We start from the raw sequence: 20,719 nt of genomic DNA, 5'->3' as shown, positions 1-20,719 counted from the left end.
GACTGTCACACAAATTTGTATTTTCCATTTTCTAAACAAGTATATGTTCTTATATCAGTGAATTGTATTTCACAATTTGCATATGTGTGTATTTGAATGCATTTCACAAGGGATTGGAGTCTGTCTGTGTCACAAGCTCTTGTGTATCTTGATGCTGTGTTGTTGTCAGATGTAGGCACAGATTACACAGTGGAGGCTCCTCCGCTAAGGCGATGGAGTGTAGCCCCACTGTTCAAAAGGAAAACAAAATGATAATAATGTATTGTTATTGCCCTGATCTTTGGACTGGGTAAGAGTGGTCTGCTTAATTCAGACACTCTGTTCATCACCACCCCCTTTTCTGAATCGTTTTTGGCCACTATAGGTGTGGCAGGGTATACTCAGACATGAGTCCCTTTCTCACTGCACCATCAGGATTCAAGCAAGCCGGGCCGACGACGGCTGAAATGCCAGAAACCGGTCCCCGGTAGCTTGTTTCCTTCCCAGTACAAGAATTGGCTTGGTAGTTTGGTTTGCCCTGTTCCCATCATGCACTGGGACAGGAACAGACTAATTTGCATGTAGCCAGGTTCTGAGCTGGGATGGTGCAGTGAACTAAAAAACGGTGATGGATTAAGCCCTGATCTTTGGACTGGGTAAGAGTGGTCTGCTTAATTCAGACACTCTGTTCATCACCACCCCCTTTTTTGAATCGTTGTTGTCAGATGTAGGCACAGATTACACAGTGGAGGCTCCTCCGCTAAGGCGGAGGAGTGTAGCCCCACTGTTCAAAAGGAAAACAAAATGATAATAACGTATTGTTATTATCATTTTAGTTTTCCTTTTGCAGTCAGTGGCTCTTGGGGTGGGGCTGGCCAGAGCAGGAGACAGTCATCCGCACTTTGCATCTTCCCCACCAGTTTGTAATGCACAGCCTGGTGAGGAACATGCCCAGCCTTCCAGGCTGCATCTGAGCCGCGATACACAGCACTTAGACCAATCACAACATTGCATTGCTGCATTCGATTGGCTCAGGGGAGCCTGGGAGCCCTGGTGCTTCCTGCTGCCAGTCCGGATACAGAAAAAAAGGACAGAGGAGAGGCAGCAGCCAGTCGTTTTCCGGTAATTGTTTTTTCCCCTCCCCTTTTACCCCTGCTGTACCACCCAGGTCCTGTAGCAGCCGCTAATGAAATTACAAGTTGTATCGAGTCGAGTTCCCAACTCTCTCTGAACATTTATAGGTTGGCTTTTGTTCAGGCTCATAGATTTCTCAAGCACGGGAACATCAGACCTGATTTTAATGGCCCTAAATTTCCTGCTGACAACATCATTTTTTTATAGCCATAGACAATTTTCCGTCCTTTTCCGACCTTTAACCAAGGTATGCTGGAACATGTAAAGTCAACCCTGTTCAAGGAACACGGTACCCTTCCCTTTCACCCTCCCCACTCTCCTTCCATCCCCACCTACTTCGCACTGCAGCTCCCACAGCCATTACTTTGGGGTCAAACTTGTATGTTATTGTGTTTTTTATCTTACTTAATGTTGGTATTTTGTTCTGGAAACTCATATTTTGTTCTCCATTCCTTTGCTAATTCCCCTCATATTCAGTGATTGTTCAGAAAAGTCTTTGTGGTTTTGCTAATTTCCCACCTCGTTTCCTGAGGCCACTATGATGATGTTGAGATGATCCATGATTTTTATATGTCCTCCAAGTATCGCAGCGTTCTCTTACCTTGTCTGCCCCAGTGATAACTGTCCCAGCTTTTATTAGTTCCATAATAGGTCTTAATATGGATCTATTTTGCCTTAAGAGTGCATTTGAATGCTGGAGTGAACAATAGAGTGCTGCTCCAGCTTTTCCTGGTTTCAATTTTTGATACAGTATCAACGTGAGAAGATACTCGGTGACGCAGCTGTATTGAATGACAGTGCAGTTAATGTGAGTGGTTATATGCTATTCTTTGGACTTTTTTGCCTGATTTGATATGCTTTGGTTTCGATGATGACTCTCTGCTACTGTTTTGTCAGCTCAGAAAGCACTTAGCTGAGTTAATATCATCTGATCCAGAAGCATTTCAATCTCAAAGACCCACATTTTTTGGGCTCACCTAGTTGGCAAGTAGAATACTGCGAAATTATATTATGATTCTTAACTCTCACTCATCCTCACTGCAGGTCCACCACAGGTGTGAGAAGAAACTTGATTGAAACCTGCAAATTAGCAGGAACTTACCATGCCCTTTTGTGTTTTGATTCTCTGCGTGAACACCGAGGTTGAGTTGTGGCCACCGATTAAGACACCAAATCTAAGCTCACACTCGCAACTTGGAAGGATAGCATGCACTTTGATACCAGTGTTAAAATAACAGACCTCTATTATAGCCGACATAGCGGGCTACACCGGCCATTAAAGGCCCTCTACAGAGTTCAGCTCTGGTCTTTAACCAGGGAGCAGGACTTTAATGGCGGTATCGCCTAGCTACGGAGGGCTATAAGGTTATTAGAACATTCCGCAATTAGAGGGCAGAAGGTTCTGACAAATAAAACAAAGGCTTCACAGAGCCCAAGGGGAATGAAATCCTCATGGGTTCCGTGAGGCCTTTCTTCAAAGCATCAGCTGTGAACAACAACATTGGAATGTTGGAGCTCCAGGTTTCTACCGGCCATTAGAATCCCGAGATCTTCATTGTTTTTATTAGAGCGCTAAACATTCCAATGTTCTAATATTTGTTCATTACATATTTACATCTCTTAGCATTTAGGAAAGTTAGGTCTAGCTATGAGGATACTAATGTTGTGCAAATGAAATAAGATAATATGAAAGCATGCAATGTAGGCAGTAAGAACACTTATGGAAAATGTGCAAGATGTTGTCATATTCTGGATGAACATGGCTCCCAGTGAAGGAAGTGACTGTCTCTTAGATCTCCACTGTCTTAGGGGTATCTTTTTAAATAGTTGTGGATATATGAACAGTGTGTCGCTTTAACTATATGATTGTCTCCAGTCTCTTGTTACCCCTTATTATAGCTGTTTATGTTTCTTCTATTACCATATTTACCTGTCCTAATGACATTTTGATGGATAAATCATGAACATTCATAGTCGTGATTTTGAACTGGATAGCATGAATAAAATAAAAGGAGTTGTATAAAAAAGGTTTTATTTTACAAGTACATTACACAGTTGTGCACAGCACATACGTATAAAAATAGAAGCATTACATTTTAGAAACAAATATTTGGATAGTCTCAGTTTCCAACAAATTTACAATCTCAATTACAATTCTGTACTGATGCAGAATATGAGGTATATTTTCAAGAAAAAAGATAACGAAATAAAGGCACAGCTTATTTGCAAGACAGATTATTGGAATTTACACAGTTGATGAGGTATACCAAGATTGCTCTGCTTCGTTTGTGAGGGGGCTGCATATTCAGTACTCAGGGAACCCGTTTAGTAAATTTATCAATGAAACCAGACATTACACATTTTAACTAGCCACATCATTTAATACTGTACACAAACGAATGCTATATTATTAATTTTAGCATGTGTAATTTTGACATGTCAAAATTTGAAACATCTCAACAGTTGGTAATATTTGAAAGCAATACAAATGGATACATTCTGCGGTGAGTACCTAAATCCCTTGCAACATGCACATAAATTTACCACACTTGTTCAAATAATTTCATAACATATAGTGATTGGACAAGCCCACGAGGAGAGTGATGATTTTCCAGAAGCGTGAATATAGAAGCCAGCAAAACAACATTGCATATTCAGAGTTAATGTCTTTGTGGAAGGTATGCCAAACGTTGCACTGTTCATGCCTTTAAATGTTGTCTCTACCTAATGTTCCTAAAAACTGTTTGTAGGGGGAATTAAAAGTATATTGTTCTTAATCCTAAATTGTGGCAAAGTTTAATTGAAACTTTGATAGCAGGCTAGAAGATTAATTTCACTCATAGCAGATACCAAACAGATCTTCCTTACCAACACCATATGCAGTCTTAGGACATATTTTCATGTAATGATTCCCACACTTGTACATTTTTGTCATGGATATTCATGTTGAACATTCTGGGCATGTGACCTGGTCACAGCCGTTGAGGATTGGAGTTGGACACCGGTGCTGGTAGTATGTAGGTCCAATGCACAAAATGGAGGCTGTTACGAGAAGAATGGTGAGTCTCCTTCGAATCCACACTTTATCCTCTCTCGAAACCAATGTCTTCTATGGCATGAATATGAGTAAAAGTTACACGCCTGTGCAGGGCCGGCTTTAGGCCAGTATGACCGGTGCAGCCGCGCTGGGCACCGACCTGTTGTGGGGGCGCTGACCTCGGCGGGTGGTTGGCATTTTAGTAGAGAGATGAAGGGCACTTTTTCCGATGGTAGTGAGGGAATCTGAGATGATCATGAGGTGTGGGGGCGCTCAAAATGATTGTCGCACCGGGCACCACCAGTGCTAAAATACACAGATGAGGCGCCCATTCAATAGCAAGACGTAGAATGGATCAATGTCAAAACTTCAATACTATTCTCAATATCTATATACCATAACGTGTATTTGTAAAGCGCATGTTCACCTAGAGGTATCTTGGCACTGAATAACAGATGTTTATTGATACCCAACTCAAAGGTACTCATTTTGTCAACCTCAGATGGATGAAAGTCTGAGTACACCGTCCGGGATTTGAACTTGTGACCATGAGGTCAAACACAGGCTCCTGTAGTGGATGCATTAGTTCACTGAGCCACCAGACCTGGAACAAAGCTTTGAGTTGACTTTTAGATGTTTCAACAAACGCATATTCTGAAGTGCTAGGTGATAAAGTGAACGACTCTACATCCAGCCATGGGGATGAGATTTATCAGAAATTCAGCCCACTTCTTCTGTCTTGAAATGCAGCCTCTCAAAAATGCCTGTATTCATGGTGATCTTTTTAATTTCAGCAAAGTTCAGAGGTTATCAGCATCATGCTCACATTTTCCTTTCACCCCTATTTTATTCCTGTCTTGTGTATGTTCGTTTATAAAATTAAAAAAAGTCCACCAGTATGGTCCTTACCCACACTTTGCATCCGAAATCAAGTGAAAACCTGCTTATTCACCAACATCTTTAAATTGTAAATGTCAATGTCCTACACACAGTATTTTCATGTAAGAATGTTAACGTTTAATTCTATCGTGAGCTAAACATGCAGACACAGCACGTATTCCTTCCATTTTATAAACACTGCTAACTTTATACATTTATGTTTCCAACATCACACTGACCATCAAATATTGCTTTCTGTTTATGTTGTGCGGTATTTCACGAGACTCCCAATCTTCCACCCTTTGCAGATCATTTACAGTGACACTGTCTTCATATTTTGTATGTATTCTTTTTCTGTTGGTTGTAGGTACATTCTACTCTACTGTGCCCCAAAGTCCACTCTGCATCATTTGCTCATGACTCACCCAAGGCAAATACAGGTTTTGTATTCTCACTACTTGGCATCAGATTCAACAGAGCTCGTCATCTTTTTACAAAATGTGTTATATTTATGAATTCGCTTTTATGACTCCTTTTATATCTCTCTCAATTCTTCCAATTCAAGCAAAACACAATTAAAACATTATGGTCTGTCTTCGTGTGAGGTGAAATAAAGTAAAAATGCTTATTTCAGTTCTTTTGCTGCTCTTCCTTTGTGAAATTATGTTTATAGTTTAAAAATAATCCATGCACTGTAATCCCACCTCTCTGACTTCAAAAACAAAGTATACTATTACACAGCACAGATCATATTTCAGATTCTCTGAGCTGACTTCACGTGTCTGAATCAGACTATGAGAAAGTGCTGAAACAATATGCTTTAGTTTGTGAAGTTGGGATTGGAGATTCTAAACACTCTTTAAATCGGGGTGCGATTTCCTCACCATTAAAACGTGTAAATTGCGGTGTTGGGGATGGAAAATAAGAGTTTTACTTTGGCGGCCTGCACCTGTCACATTCTCAAAATGCAACTTTAGACAACTGCACCAAACCCATTAGTTAAGTGGCATTCCCAAGTGTCTACATTAGATTTTTGAGTGAACTGTTTGCACGCTGTAAAAACAGTACAGTGTGTGAACACTGGAGACAATTTAGAGAGCCTCCTTGCACGTGGCATGAAATATCTCGCAGTCCAGGACATAAATAAACGTGTGCTGGTACATGGTTTCCATGCTGACAATGTATGCGCTCTGACATACCGAACCTGGTTTCAAATGTAGGCGCATTCCCCATCCGGACTGGCATCTGTGATCTTCTGGCAACTACTTATTGGCTTGGGTCCCAAAATACTTTTAAAGGGGCACTGGCATGAGTGGCCTTCTGGAAAAGAAAAGGTCAAACAAACAATTGGAGGCTGAGTTGTTTCATTCCTAGCCCAGGAGGCATGTGCAGCTCTGTTGCATGGCATGTGGAGAGCAGTCTGGTGTTCTTTGCAAACAGTCAGCTCTCTTTTAACCTCTTAAGAACTGGAATTTGGGCCTGTAGACCTGAAGACATATTCCGATTCTGTGCAGCAGGATTTTAACGATGCTATAATGTGTGGTTCTACAGCTAATAAAGTGTTCTCTAATATGGGAGCTGATTTACTTTGATAATGTATCGCCCTTTTGACATGCCATTATGTTACAAAACCTAAACATACCACTGTATGTCAAAAGTTGCTTATTGTGTGTTTTGCCTAAATCCCTGTGTGCTTTAAAGACCGTATAAGGCAAATAAATTCCAGTTCCCAGAAAGGTACATAATTAGATGTAAAACGTATGCAACTTTTTCAATAGTCCCGTAGTGTTGTTCAAATGTGACGCATTGAACAATTCTAGAGGAGTGTATCTCGCTTTCATAGTGCCAAACAAAGTTGTCATCTTTTGTAATTGCCATAAGGGAATGATACTCAGCAACACACTGATACGAACAGGTGCGACAATTACGTTAACATGCACTAGGACATTTCCCCTATCCCACGTAATAAACTTCAGGCCATATTTTCGAGGGCCTTACGCCATGCTTGCACCACGCACATTGCATGACGCAAAGCTCCAACTCATATTTATGGAGCAATGCAAAGCCACTTTGCGCGGTTTTCAATGTCTTCATAAATATGGAGTGAAGGAACACAGTGGAAAACGCATTGTTGCATTATACTTCGCAGGAGGCCTTCCATGGGCTTTGTTGTGAGTGTTCCCATGCAAATTCCAGGGTTCTTGATGCATTCCCCGATTTACCAAGAGATATGCCTCCCAGCTGAGCCATAACGAGGATAAAAATATTTCTTCTCTTTCTATCTGTGCTGCGTTCAAAAAATGCCTCTATGGATTGTTTTCGTACAGAAAAGTGCCCATTCCTGCACAAAAACAATCCTGCCTACAACACAGGAACCCTTGCACCATGGTGCAATGGTGCCTGCATTTGTTCTAGGCTGCTGAAAAGGAACCAGGGCAGGGGTAAGGGACAGGAATGCAACAGTGCTTAATTTGTAAAAAAAGAAGTGCAGGTGCTAAAAAAAATTCCAAGCGGCTACAGCTCACTTCTTTCTCCGGTGAGCCCCACTTTCAACACTCTCACTACCTCAGTCTCGATCTTCTAACCTTGACCTGTTGTCTGTCCCCTACATCTTTGCTCCAAGAGTGTACCTTCTCACCTCTCTAATTGTTTTCTACCATCTTTGTCACACCTGGTGTGTTACCTTATTCCCTACATTTCTGATTTGCCCTCTATTCATTCTACCCCTACCCTTTTCCTCTTCACTTTTATCCATGCTCTGCTCTCTCTCCCCTCGATCTTGGCTCTTTACGATCACTCTTATAGTAGTGATTAGCTGTGTCTCTGTTTTATTGTCTGCTTTTTATCCTCTGTCCTGTCCTCTACATCCTTACATTCTATCTTCGCTCTTCTTAATGCTCTCTTCTTCACATCATGGCTGCTTTCTCTTTGTATCTGATTTGCTCTCCTTTTCTTCTACTTAGCTCAGTCTTATCTCTCTCCTCTCCTGTTGTTTCTTTCTCATCTTTACTCCTGCTCTCTCTCTCATCCATAACACTGCTGCTGCCTGTGACCCCTGTCGTCAGTCTGTACATGCCCCTGCTATTTTGAACTCTGCGTTTTCCTGTTGTCTTTCCTAAAGAAGAGGAAGATGACCGAGTGCAAAAACGAAATGTACACCAAATGAAAATTATTTTTTTGCATATATTAATCAGTGCAGTATAACTGGGTTATTTGCACAGGTAGCTTCTCGAGCACAGCAGGTGATGTCACTACTAGTGCTGCCTGTAATTAGTAGGTCCAGATGGAGAAGGCATTGGCATCCACTGCTCAGCTTGCTGTGACCCTGCCTGCTACAGCACAGGCATTGTCCCCAGCCGTAATGCTGCCAATGCCTACTGAACTCACACACCCTCAGCAATTACCATGCTGGGGTGCAGCGCACAGATTCTACAGGTGATGCCATGGCTCACAAAAGTTGTGTTGGGCCACAGCTGCATCAAGCACTTTGAGCATAGCAGCAATGCAGGGTTGCAGGATATACTACTCTGGCTACACAGCAAGTGGAAAGTCCACACTTACTTTTTTGTATTCTTGCTCAAGAGCTCTCATTCCCAAGTTCCAAATGTGCTCTCGCAGCTTCCTTGTCTCAACTCCGTCTTGAGCCAGCCCCCAGCTACAATTATCCAGTGGGAGGCTTAGGCTCAGGCAGTGGCATGGTGCAGCAGACTCTGGGAATAGAATGCAAGACCTAGTTTGTCGATGACTTCTTGAATTTGTGATCTGCGAGATGACATCATCACTAACTTGGTGATACACAATCATGCCTGCCTGGACAGGCGTATGCTGGCCTGTCTATGAACTTTTACCAGCCAGAAACCATGCAATGTATGTTATTCTTTTTATTTTTATTTTGAACAAATAATATTGGTACCACCACCTGCAGGGTCAGATATTGTAGCCCCGGCCCTGTGAAGAAGTGCAGGTGCTGAGCACCTGAAAGCTCCTGCTCAAATTAAGCACTGGGAATGCACCGTATTGAATAAATACGGTGCAGTTATGCCCATTTCCCCCTGGCCCTGAGCCGCAGGGCAGCGCAGCAAGTTGCTGTGCTGCCCTGCGACACAATTTCCATAAATGTACTCCTTCCTTTCTTATGACATGGATGCACTTGATTTAGTTGGCTCATCGGCTGGCATTACTGCGATGTTATGTACATGTTCTGAAATATTCATGTTTTGTACAGATATCTACTCTCAGTCTGCTTGTCAAATTAATCTTACACCTTTAAAATAAAAATATACATATTTTTTAAATTAAATATGCAAATCCCTAAAGAACACCCAACCTGATGACATCACAGTTTTGCTAGGGTTTACTGAAGTTTGTACAAATAACCCGAACTTTACTTCATCATCGCCTCCAGTTGGAGGTTGTTTTCTTGCTGGCCACATTACTTTGTTGTCCTGTTTTACACTGACATTATGAAAAATACAGATTGAAACTTTTCTACCAGTAAAGGTACAAAAAGTGCCAGAAACATCTGATTCAAGAATAAAACATAAATACTTACTATCAAACTGCATCATTAATTGTCCCTTTCTGCTACCCAACTTCGAGCCCCCAAATAGGATTGGCTACTTCACATTGAAAGCTGTTTATTCAAACGCATATTTCCCACGCTTAAATCTTTCCCTACATTAGCCCGCCTTGCCAGGAAAACTACCTTGGCACAGAGTTGTAAAGTCACAAATTTTAAGACAGATGATCTATCTGTAATACTTTGATCAGGTCAAACAACGTACCTGTTGATTAAATTTTAATTCAAGACCCACACAAGATGCAATATCTCATGCGGAAAATAATGACCACACTACAGTAAGTATTGTAGAGGGGCTAATGGCAAAATCTAATTACCCGCATAGTTACCTATACCTAATACACGACAAAGGTGTGTAAAAGAAATGAAATACAGTTGGGCATGCCAGATATTTGAGAAGGGGATATGTGCAGTATGAACAACACCACATCCGAACTGCACCTGGATTTAAAAACTCTGTCACATGGTCAGATGATGTTTTCTTCTTCAAGTGACCAGTTTGCGGTGTGGTCGAGGCTGAGGCCAGCATGTGGTTGTTCCCCTGAACTGTGGTCCAACCAGTCAGAACCACATTTTTGAATTTAGGCAGAAATGGTTAATGGTTATAATAAATGAATTGAATAGTAAGTTGTTACGTGTAATCTTGCTCATTGCCAAGGAGTTTCCTTTTATATTACTAAACTACTGTAAAAAATGAATAAATAAAAAAACAAGTTAATAAAATGTTGGCAGTAAGAAAATAACACACAGTGATGTCTAATATTTTAAATACAAGACATCCTTAAATTCCCGACTTGTGTTCTCCCCATGCACTCAAGACATTGCATAAGACCATGGCCCTCTGAAATAGAGGTGTTACGCAGTTGGTCTCTAACGATAAATATTTGGGGGAGTATTTATGAGCCTCTTTGATTCACTCCAGCACCATGCAACATGGTGCAAGAGCCACACAAATGTAAAATGAGATTTATGAGATTTATGAAACCACTCAGGCCACCTTGCATGGCTTCATAAATCTCAAATAATGTAACACAGCACAAATCGCTGCGTTACATTACTCTGCACCATGGAGCCTTTTCTATGGGTGTTACGGGGGTGCTCCCACAAAACATCCATGGATCTTGACACATTCCCAGATTTACAAGAACAGGTCAGCCTGGGAATGAGCTAAAAAGATACGCCTCCCCAGGAGAGGTGTAACGAGGAGAAGTATCATTATTGCATCTCATTTTTTCCTTTTTCTTTGTGTTTTGCATTCTGCAGCACACATAGAAATAGGAAAAAAGCTCTCAGGAATGTTTATGTGCAGGAAGGTGCTCCTTTCTGCACAAAAACAATCCTGCCTAAAACATAGGCACCCTTTCACCATGGTGCAAGAGTGCCTGCGCTGGCACTAGGCTGCCAAAACGGCGCCAGCATAAGGGAAAAGGACAGGAATACACCGTATTGGATAAATACAGGAATTTCCTGCCCTTTCCCCGTCACTCAGGGCAGCACAGTAAGGTGACTTGCTGCGCACCTCTGCACCACAAAAGTCTTAATTATGCCACTAAGTGACCAGAGGTTCTTGACATTTTGGCATTGCCAGCATCGAGGGGAAGAGTAAGCTACATGAACAATAGGGACATTTGATATTGGCATTCTTTATAATTTCATAAATCATTTCAGCAATGGGATCACCATTACTGGCAGTTGTAGTATACTATATAACAGGGGTGAGCAGTATAGATCCATGGAGGACAATGGACAACAACTTTTCAGGATAACTGGTGACTATGTGAATGTATTCAAATTTAATTAATTAAAAGCAAATGTGCCTTATGTGGTTGCCTTGAAAATCTGTCACTGAGCTGGCCCTTGTGGACTTATGTTATACCCCCGGCTCTAAAAAGGGAGCACTGATAAGGTATCTAGAGTGAAAACATCAGCAACAACCAAGAGAAGACCAACAAAAGGCAGGTCTTGGCTGTTCCAGTGCCAAACCTACTTACTCTGAATGTTTAATCCATTTTATGATCATATTACTGAAAAAGGCAGTTAGGACCGCATTTGCATGGGACATCCCTCATGATTATTATGTCCAAGGTTAGCAGAAATTAGCTGGAGAAGAAATTACTATGGAGGTGGGACCTGTTAAGAGACAGGGGATGCTCAACTCCTCCGCCACCTATTGCTTAGTTGGTGATTAGTGTCCCACAATTGGTAAATGAATGCAAAGAAGTGCCAGAGCATTTGTCAGGAGGCCACTGCAGCATGCACCACCCATTGCTCCCACTAGCTCTGCCAATGTCAGTACTATCACTACTAGCCATTACACTCATACAAGTGTAACAATTCAGACTTTAAATATACATTAAAATAACGAATACATGTCTCCCAAGCTATTCTAATAGCTTTGGGTGGCAGGTATTTGTGATTTCAATGTTGATTTATTTATTAAACAACAGATGTTATGCTCTTCAAAAAATAAGAAAAACAGTGCCACCATGTGGCAGACTGTTATAAGAGCTAGTGGGTGGCAGATATTTGTCATTGTAATGATATTTTATTTATTAAACAACAGATGTTGTTCTCCTCAAAAAATAGGAAAAACAGTGCCACCATGTGGCAGACTTCTATAAGAGCTGGTGCTGACAAGAAAGTGCTGGTGCTGAGACTCGGAAACCACTGGCTATAATTAAGCAGATATGTAATGAGGCCCAACAAGCTTGCTTTATTAGGATCTTCCATAATGACTTTGCTTTTTACTGCTGATTGCATATATGCATGTCTTTCTTCTTGAATTGTCTTTGGCATTGCTACCCCAAACCATCATGTTTTGCACTCCTGAATAAGTGTTCCTCTCACTACCTTGGGTCTTCCTAACAACACTTGCCTTCCTTTTTAGTGCATTCTCAAGTCTGCATTTCATATTCTCTTTTGTCTTCCTTTTCTGATTACTTAACCCTAATTCAGCGGTTCATACATCTTTACATTTCCATTCTACCACTCTAAGAATTCTGATTTTGTGTTCACTCCTGCCTCTTCGTCTCTGTAAGCTAGCTACTTGTTACCACTTTGGGCCTGATTACGATGGTGGTCAGACAAATGTCCGACCGCCATCGCTGCAGGCATGCGACCGCCCACCCTATTACGATACGACCACCATGCAGGCAGTAGTAAAATGCCTTGCCTGGAAAAGGGCCGCAGCACAAGCAGCAGTAGAAAAATACACTTTACAAACATCCAGGCACACGGTGCATGGATGTATAGGGGCACTCTATTGACATGTAAAGGAGAAGAATGTGTGGGGATCCTATGGTGATTCATGTTAGGAAATCTGTCAATTGCTCATGGTTTAGCCTTCTAAAATATTATTACTACCATTTACAAGTCAGAGTGTTACTTGGAAGTAGGAAAACATCCGGAGGGTGCCTACCTGGAAAGGTTCCCGACTAGCTGTAAACGACTCAGGGTGGCTGACTTCTGCTTTTCCTTGAATTCTGACTCTCAGCGTTAGGAGAGCTGAATTCTTGCAGACCAACAAAATGGCTGCTCCAAATCTTTTAAGAAAAAGCCTGTCTGTCGGGGACCTAACCTTCTGGGGAGAAAAGCCTGGAAGGTTCCAGGAACAGAGCCTGCTGTACCTCCAGGGAACAAAAACCTGCAAGAACAGTTACACTGGACTTCTGTCTGTGGTTCAGACTAGATGAAGGGAAAGGTTTTTTCTCACCACAACCACCTGTGGTCTAGTGTGAGAGGAGCATTTCTTTGGGGGGTGTTTGGTACGCTAGAACATAACAGTTATAGAATTCTTGGTACAAGTTCGGAAGACCTTGTCATTTCTTTTCACTTGTTACTTTAAAGAAAAGGACATTTGCAATGTTTCAAAAACATTCAGTGGGGGCACATTTCATAATTTCGGTGTTAAAGTTGGATAACCCACACCACCATAGTGGACGTTTCTTTGACAAGCCACAGCATTGGTGTGTTCACACATGTATTTTCCAGAGGCTTCACTTAATGCAAACAACGCCACGTTTTTATTTTTATTTTCCGGAGGGTGCATTTAATGCAAAAATACCCCATTTCCTTTTCTTTTAAAAAAGCTTCTCTTTCAAACATAAGAGCTACTTCATTTTGATCATATTAATAATTGAAATGGATTCCTTTTAACAATTTGATTTGGGAAACGTTGTCTTATTTTTTGTAACTGTAATGTTTTTTGATGTTGCTATCCAATTATCACAGACACATTTCTCTGAGAAAGCCATTGCTCCTTGGGTCAACCTAGGAAAGCTATGCGTGGGAATTCTCTGGAATACAGGTGCTAGATTGGTTTGACAGCGTAGAAGCTCAGCCACAGCTTGTTTCAAGACTGAGGTCTAATTCACTTATAGTCTGATAATATAGTTTCTTGCAATCCCCTCAGCACACAATAACGCTAAAAACATATTCGGAGTTGGTACATATCATATTGTCCTCAGCCTATGAATTTAGACTCCAATATACTAGTCTCATCAAAATATACACTACATAACTAAATTAAATTTTTGACATATATATTCATATTGGTTAGAGTTCCTTAATGGACCCTGCAGTGAGGCACAGTCCTTCATTGCAAGTTTGAGGGCGGTAAGTCTGCGCGGAAAGGTCTCCTGCTATCTGGCACCCTCTGTCAAGGGAAAAGAAGCACTGAACAGAGTTAAGGTGCGGATCTCTGACTAATTTAGTGGAAACTGGAATGGGGCCATGCACCAATGTGGGTATTCTCAAGAACGTGTGATTTATTGCAAAATTAGCTTGACGCAACTTTGCACATCGCAGTCTATTGCAAGAAAAGATCACAGTGTTAACGTTGTATTCTCACCATGCGATAGTCTCCCTATAATGCACCATATGACCGCTTTAAAAGTAACGCAACACCGAAAAAATGCGAATCACGAATGCGAAAAAAGTTGCGGTGTGGCCAATCGCGATACAAAAATCAGCGATAACCAGCGACAGGCCTACAATTCCCATGCGTAATGCGAGAAAATGCACTATAAAAGCACCAAAAAACACAAACAAAATAATTTAAACTGCGTAGCACCATGGAGGAAGCCGGAGCAAGTACAGAGGACCTGGAAAATACATCTCATTTTGTATCTCTTTTCAAATGCTATTACGGCCAATGGGCTAAAGATGGACCATAAAACTTGGGGTAGCGGAAGAGACATCATGCAGCTTTTGATCCCTGGTGACATCACCCGGTTGACACCTTGTCCTTCTCTTACCCCTTCAAATGCCTTCTGTTGGCTGATGAAGTGCTAGGTAAATGAGAAGATGTGCACACTGTAGCAGGCTTCCTTCTGTTCAAGGCACTGCCTTCTTGTCCTGTGAGATCAGATGTAGGAAGTACAATGCCAGGGGGGCAACGGACAAGCAAGGGAATGCAGTTACTGCCTCGGCCCCTCACCCCCTCACCCCCTCCCTCCGTTGACTTCTTTGGGTCAATGGCTAGTTGAAAATGTCGTCCTATTATTTCTACGAAAGAAGCATTGAATATCCTCAAACTTAATAAAAGTTTCTCTGGCAAGTGCATGATTTTCTTGCCTCTCTGTCACTGAGCATCAAAACCATACATATTTCTCAAAGACCCACAAGAAAATACGAGGATTTTCTGTCCTGCAAGGTTATGTCTGCAAATCACATCTTTTAACAATTCTCACCGCTCTTAGAATATCATTTAGAAATCGGATTTTATCATTTTACCCCTCTATAATATCTTCTTCAGCAAATATCACCAAATCATAAACTAGACAGAAAGCTAAATTTATTTAAAAACACGGAAAACTCCATAGCAATTAGAAAACTTTGTGTCAACCTTTTCGACATAAAATGTATCATACAATTAATTTTAAAAGGGAAATCTAAAGTACTACTTCTCCAGTGGAAGCATGGACGTGATACATCTTCCTAACTTTCCAAGAAAAAAAGAAAGATTGGACTTTTTAGTTGAAATCTATTTTCTTCTTGAAAAGGAGAAAATTAGCATAAATGGGTTTACTACGTTAAATGTACCAATAAAAACAAAGTATTATAATTGACCACAGTTGGTGTGCATTTGTATGCTTATTTACAGTCAGAGTGGTGTAAAATATCTCCAGAACCCCAACATGTCGGTAACGGGGTAGTAAAAATGAGTACTGCATGTATTTTAATAATACACAAAGGAATTGTTTCAATTTAAAGAGTAATGAAATTTGTACGTGGTATTATAGGTTTGTTAATTTTATGTTGGTAAGCCAGGTCAGACTTATTTTGTAGCATATAATGACATTTTGTTTGTTTCTTGCTGTTTTGCTTTGTTGGGTTGTTCCTTTTCTTCTCATGTGTATGCAAAGGAAGATGGGTCAGTAAGTTTGGATTGATTAAGTCAGTTTCTACTGGTTTCAAGGAGTAAAGGTTGTTATAAGACTCAGTAGGTCACGACATCATCCCAGCAATTGTGGACCTGTTTTTTGTTTATTTTTGCAATTGTTTGGATGGCTGCTGGGGTTCTTATGCAGAGAAAGTCATTCTTCAATTTGCATTTTGTGCGTGAGTTCCCCATGGAGAATTTGCTTTATGGGCAGTTATCTTAGCTGGTTTATTGGAAATTCAATACCTGTCACAAATAGGTTGAAAGAAAAACCTTTTGTATGTTCTGGCTACTGGAGAAACCAACAGGGAAGTTAAGCACATAAACTGATAGATAAAGTATATCTTTGGATATGCTTTTCAAGCATCATCCCAGGCTTGCTGCAAAATTGGGTGTTACAGAAAAGTCACTGCATTGTTCGAGGTAATTTATAGCTAAACGTGTCCTCCTTCAGCATCAAATGAGTATTCAAAGTAGCCTACAGTAGATAAGAGATATCCATGGAATATCTAGACCTCTTGGGCAACAAATATTCAGAACACAACCAAAATAGGTAAGAGATTTAAGCCATTATCTCTTCCAAGGTAAAAGAGGAAGGACAGCACACAGAGAACCAACTAGCCAAGCAAAAGTGTTCTGTAATGTTAACACTAAATCGTGGTGCCCTATTGTTTATAAACTCACCCCTAACCAGCCAGACTCGGGATGTAGTGAATGTCTATACATGCCTAAATATAAATACACATACCTAGTAGCTCAATAAATATCTTTTAGAAAAGGGTGCAGACCCAAGTCAAAACCTGCAATTTGAACAGTGATGTTGTAGAACAAGGTTTCAAACCACCTTTAAGCCTCTTCAAAGGGTCACTGAGGACCAGTAGCCGATCTTCTAAAAGTGTAATGCATGTTTTTATTGTCTATGCTGAAGAAGCATTGCCTGGGACTGACAACGCCATACATCTTGGTGTCCTGAATAACCTATGGCAAAATCTTTCAAGGTCAGAAGCATCCTCTGCTCACTACACACCTTCCTAACACTGAAACCCACAATTCGAATTTCTAAACCTCAGACTACACTCTCAGGAATGTTTTTGCAGGGCAACTAAAAATAAAGTCACCCATCTATTTTGTAGGATTCCAATCTCTCAGATTCTTTGAATAATGCCTGCCCTAACTTCCAAAACTATCTCTCTGCCATAGTCAATTGAATAAAGAACGACTTCCTTAATATCCAAGAGAAATAATTCTTCTAGGGTAGTCAACCGCTCCCCGGTCCTTTCACTGATGACCAGCATTACAGGGCCCATTCACCACTCTAGTAACTAACATCAGAAAGTCGGGTGTCTGGCTGGTTAAAAACCTTACCTTATCCATTCAAGACAGTACACTTTCTGCCAGGTCTTTTCACCAGCTTCGTTTGCTTAAAAAAATATGCCAATTCTTAAGGCTTGATTATCCAAACCTTCATTTTATCAAGATTCGACTTTTGAAACACACTTAACTGAGACGCGCCTAACAAATAACTTTCCCACATTCAACAAATTCAAAACTCTGCAATGCGACTTATCGAGGTACCTCGAAATGTTGGCATTTCCACTTTCAAGATTCCTTTTCACTGGCTAGCCCTCTCAAAACACATTCTTTTTAAAATCCCATCCATAGCACATCGTGCAGTTCCTGGGACTGGGCTTTTCTACCTTCGCACTAAGTTGATTCTCTACAAATCCCCGATAGTTCACACTATCCAGCTCTAAGTTATTTGGGTTCACTGTCAAACAATGGACGGTCACCATCTGTACAGCACAGACACTATACAGTTGTAACCTGATATAATCAATATCAGCCTGGTTTACTTAAAACAATAAAAATTGGTTTAAAAATAAAAAACAATTGGCATCATGCCTTCTCCTATTTAACACCAAAATACTAGAATTCGGTACGTACATCTGTTTGGCTAATCTCGTTTTCATGAAAAACCCGCAAAAGGATTGGCTTCTCTCACATAATCTCTAATAACTGGTCTTCTCACTACCGCTGACAAACTCAAGCATATCTTTAGGACCAGGACCACCTTTAGGGTAACAACTTGCGCTCTATAAATTCCTTTAGATTGGATTAGGTTTACCTCACATAAACCCTTTGTGTATCCTTTCACTCAAAGTTAGATATGAAGGTGATTATATAATTGATTAGCTCACACTTGTTCTTCTGTGTCCTTGTATTTAGTGTTCAGGGCTTCTGTGTTGTTTGATCACAGTTTGGGCAACAAGAGACTTTTGATATATAAAAAATATGTGCACGCAGAAATAAATCGTCTGCAGGCTCAGAATGCATATGCATCCACTCAAGGGATCTATGTTTGACCTCATTGTCACTGGTTCAAATCCTAGTAGATGCACTCAGCCGTTGTTCACCCTTCCGAGGTCAACAAAATGTGTAACATTGAGTTGTATAACATCCAACATCTGTTATTTCAGTAGTAAGAGACCCTTTAGAGTGAGCATGAGCTTTACAAATACACTTGTTATATATATGTTATAATGTTAAATTTCACTGAGGTTGAAAGGCTACGCAATTTCTTTTTGACTGTGCCTCACACAGATCCTCCCTCATGCATTAGGGATATGAACGTAATTTTACTGTGTCTCCTTGACCATATATGGTTCACATATACATCAATGTTGCTGAAAATAAATATGATCTTATTAAATATATTCTACCAGATCTGATAAGTCCCTTATTTTATCATTAGAGCCAATATAACATAACATGTTTCTACCAACCGACAATATAACCTTACATTTATATCAACGATGTGAGAGTGGAGGCACAGACTCAATGTCACAATAATCGTGATCCATGGACCTGTCCTTGCCATTGAAATAAAAGTGATTTTACATTGTCCATTGGTACGTATATTACATTTAAATGCAGGTAAATACATTCAAGTGCATATTTGTGTCCACATGTATACATATGTATGCACGCACATGCACATATAAAGTTGCTCAACAGAACAATAGATTGCAATTGTAATAAACTGTTGCATGTCTAAATGTGTAAGATGGTTCAGGAATATGACGGGTTACATCAGTACACCACCCCTAACAAGCAGTAATATAGCATTCATTTGTGCAGCTTGGATTACAACAAGCAGCAATATAGTACATAAGTAGTCAAATGTATCTATTACAAATACTTCAATTCCAATATACAAATATCTACAATATTTTAAATACTTTACCTGGGAGATTATTCACATGTGCAAAATTAAATATACATAATGCAGCACTATGCGCTACTCATTTTCATATTCTTGGCAGGAAGTGAGTTACTGTCATGGCCGGGGAGATCTTGATTCCCTTTTTCACTCTGCCATATTTGCTTAATCCTAAATAAGCTCCTCGGTATGTTGTAGATTCATATGCATTATAGTTGTTTGCCAGTAAAATCTCGTTAAATTTGCATTCATCCTGAAAAGATTCCTGAAAAAGAAAAGGATTGTTTTTGACGCTGGAAAACGGACAGGAATAACAGTAAAATGTCGGCATGACAAATATATGAAAAGTCGACCGAAGGTCACATCTATGATGCTAGTGGGTTACAACCGGATTCTAAGTTAGCTATGAATTTATTATTGAATCCATAAACTTCAGTCTGTACTTCATCATCATGCAAAACAAGTGCCAATATCCCTTTGAACCAGCACACCACACTCAATTTTTCTTCTTTTTTTGGTCTAATTTCTTTACCTCCGTTATGGAATGTTTCCACTTTAAAATAGATGTCCGGGTATCCAGAGATGTATGTAGCAGACCTGTAGGTTAATTAATGTTCTAGCGCAGCTGGTGGCAGAGGTGACAATCCACCTTTATAGTATTAGTATGGCACCCATTTCCTCTTTAAAACTGTTGTCGTGCAAATTTCCTTGTTTGTTAATTGGGACCAGGGCTGTCTTTAGATGGTGGAGGTTGGGCATGAACAGGACATGAATAGAATTTGTAGTGAAATGAGATGACATGTCAGTTTTTCCTTGTTGGACTTTGTTGGGCCAGACTCCCACTTCTTTCCTCCATCTTAGATTCCTTTTCAACAAGGCTGGTTCGGGTTCTTGTAGAATTGAGTTTGAGTGTGTCGCCGCATGGACAAAACTGCCAGACGCCACTTTAACCTCTCGTTTCCTTTATCATTCAGGGTAAAACGTTTGGAGGATTCTGATTTTGATGAATCCTTGCTGGATAACCTTACACAAAGTACGACCAACAACCTGACATTCCATAGCTTGGGTAAGATACACTTATTTTAAATGAGGTTATGAGATTATGGAATGGCCAAACCACAACCTGTCAATTCTCTATAAGATGTCTGGCTATCTTATAGCTTGTTCATAATTGTTTATCATAGCTCAAGAAGACTTGTGCCAGACCTGTGCTAGTGAGTTGTGTAGAAACTATCCAGTATTTTCCCAGATCACCTTTTGTGAAATCTGAATACTAAAGAAGATATGAGCACATATCTTGAAAGCAGACACAAAGTTGTGGTAGAAACAAGCTTTTGAAGAGGGATGCAGGTTCATATAACTTTCCTGAATAGTAAGATATTTCCATGTCCCTCATTTATTCCCTATCAAGGTATCTGTGGGAGCTAACATTAAAAACATTTTAAAACACTATCATATGTTTGCTTGAGACACTTAGAATATCAGGATTTGATTAGGCTAGAACTATTT

At 40.4% G+C, this 20,719-nt stretch overlaps 1 protein-coding gene across 1 annotated transcript in view; it reads right to left on the bottom strand.

The window, feature by feature from the left end:
* Window positions 1-4,464: 4,464 nt before the first annotated feature.
* FGF6 (fibroblast growth factor 6) overlaps window positions 4,465-20,719 on the bottom strand; it is a 122,382-nt gene continuing 106,127 nt past the window's right edge. The window contains exons 3-4 of the mRNA XM_086921390.1: window positions 19,235-19,475; window positions 4,465-6,349 (exon numbers count right to left, since the gene is read on the bottom strand). Coding sequence (XP_086777516.1) covers window positions 19,299-19,475 — 177 coding nt within the window. The 3' untranslated portion in view covers window positions 4,465-6,349; window positions 19,235-19,298. The remainder of the gene's footprint in view (window positions 6,350-19,234; window positions 19,476-20,719) is intronic.

The sequence above is a fragment of the Lissotriton vulgaris genome, chromosome 1_1 (assembly GCF_964263255.1).
Source record: "Lissotriton vulgaris chromosome 1_1, aLisVul1.2, whole genome shotgun sequence".
Classification (NCBI taxonomy): domain Eukaryota; kingdom Metazoa; phylum Chordata; class Amphibia; order Caudata; family Salamandridae; genus Lissotriton; species Lissotriton vulgaris.
This window is presented reverse-complemented; position numbering and strand designations above follow the sequence as displayed.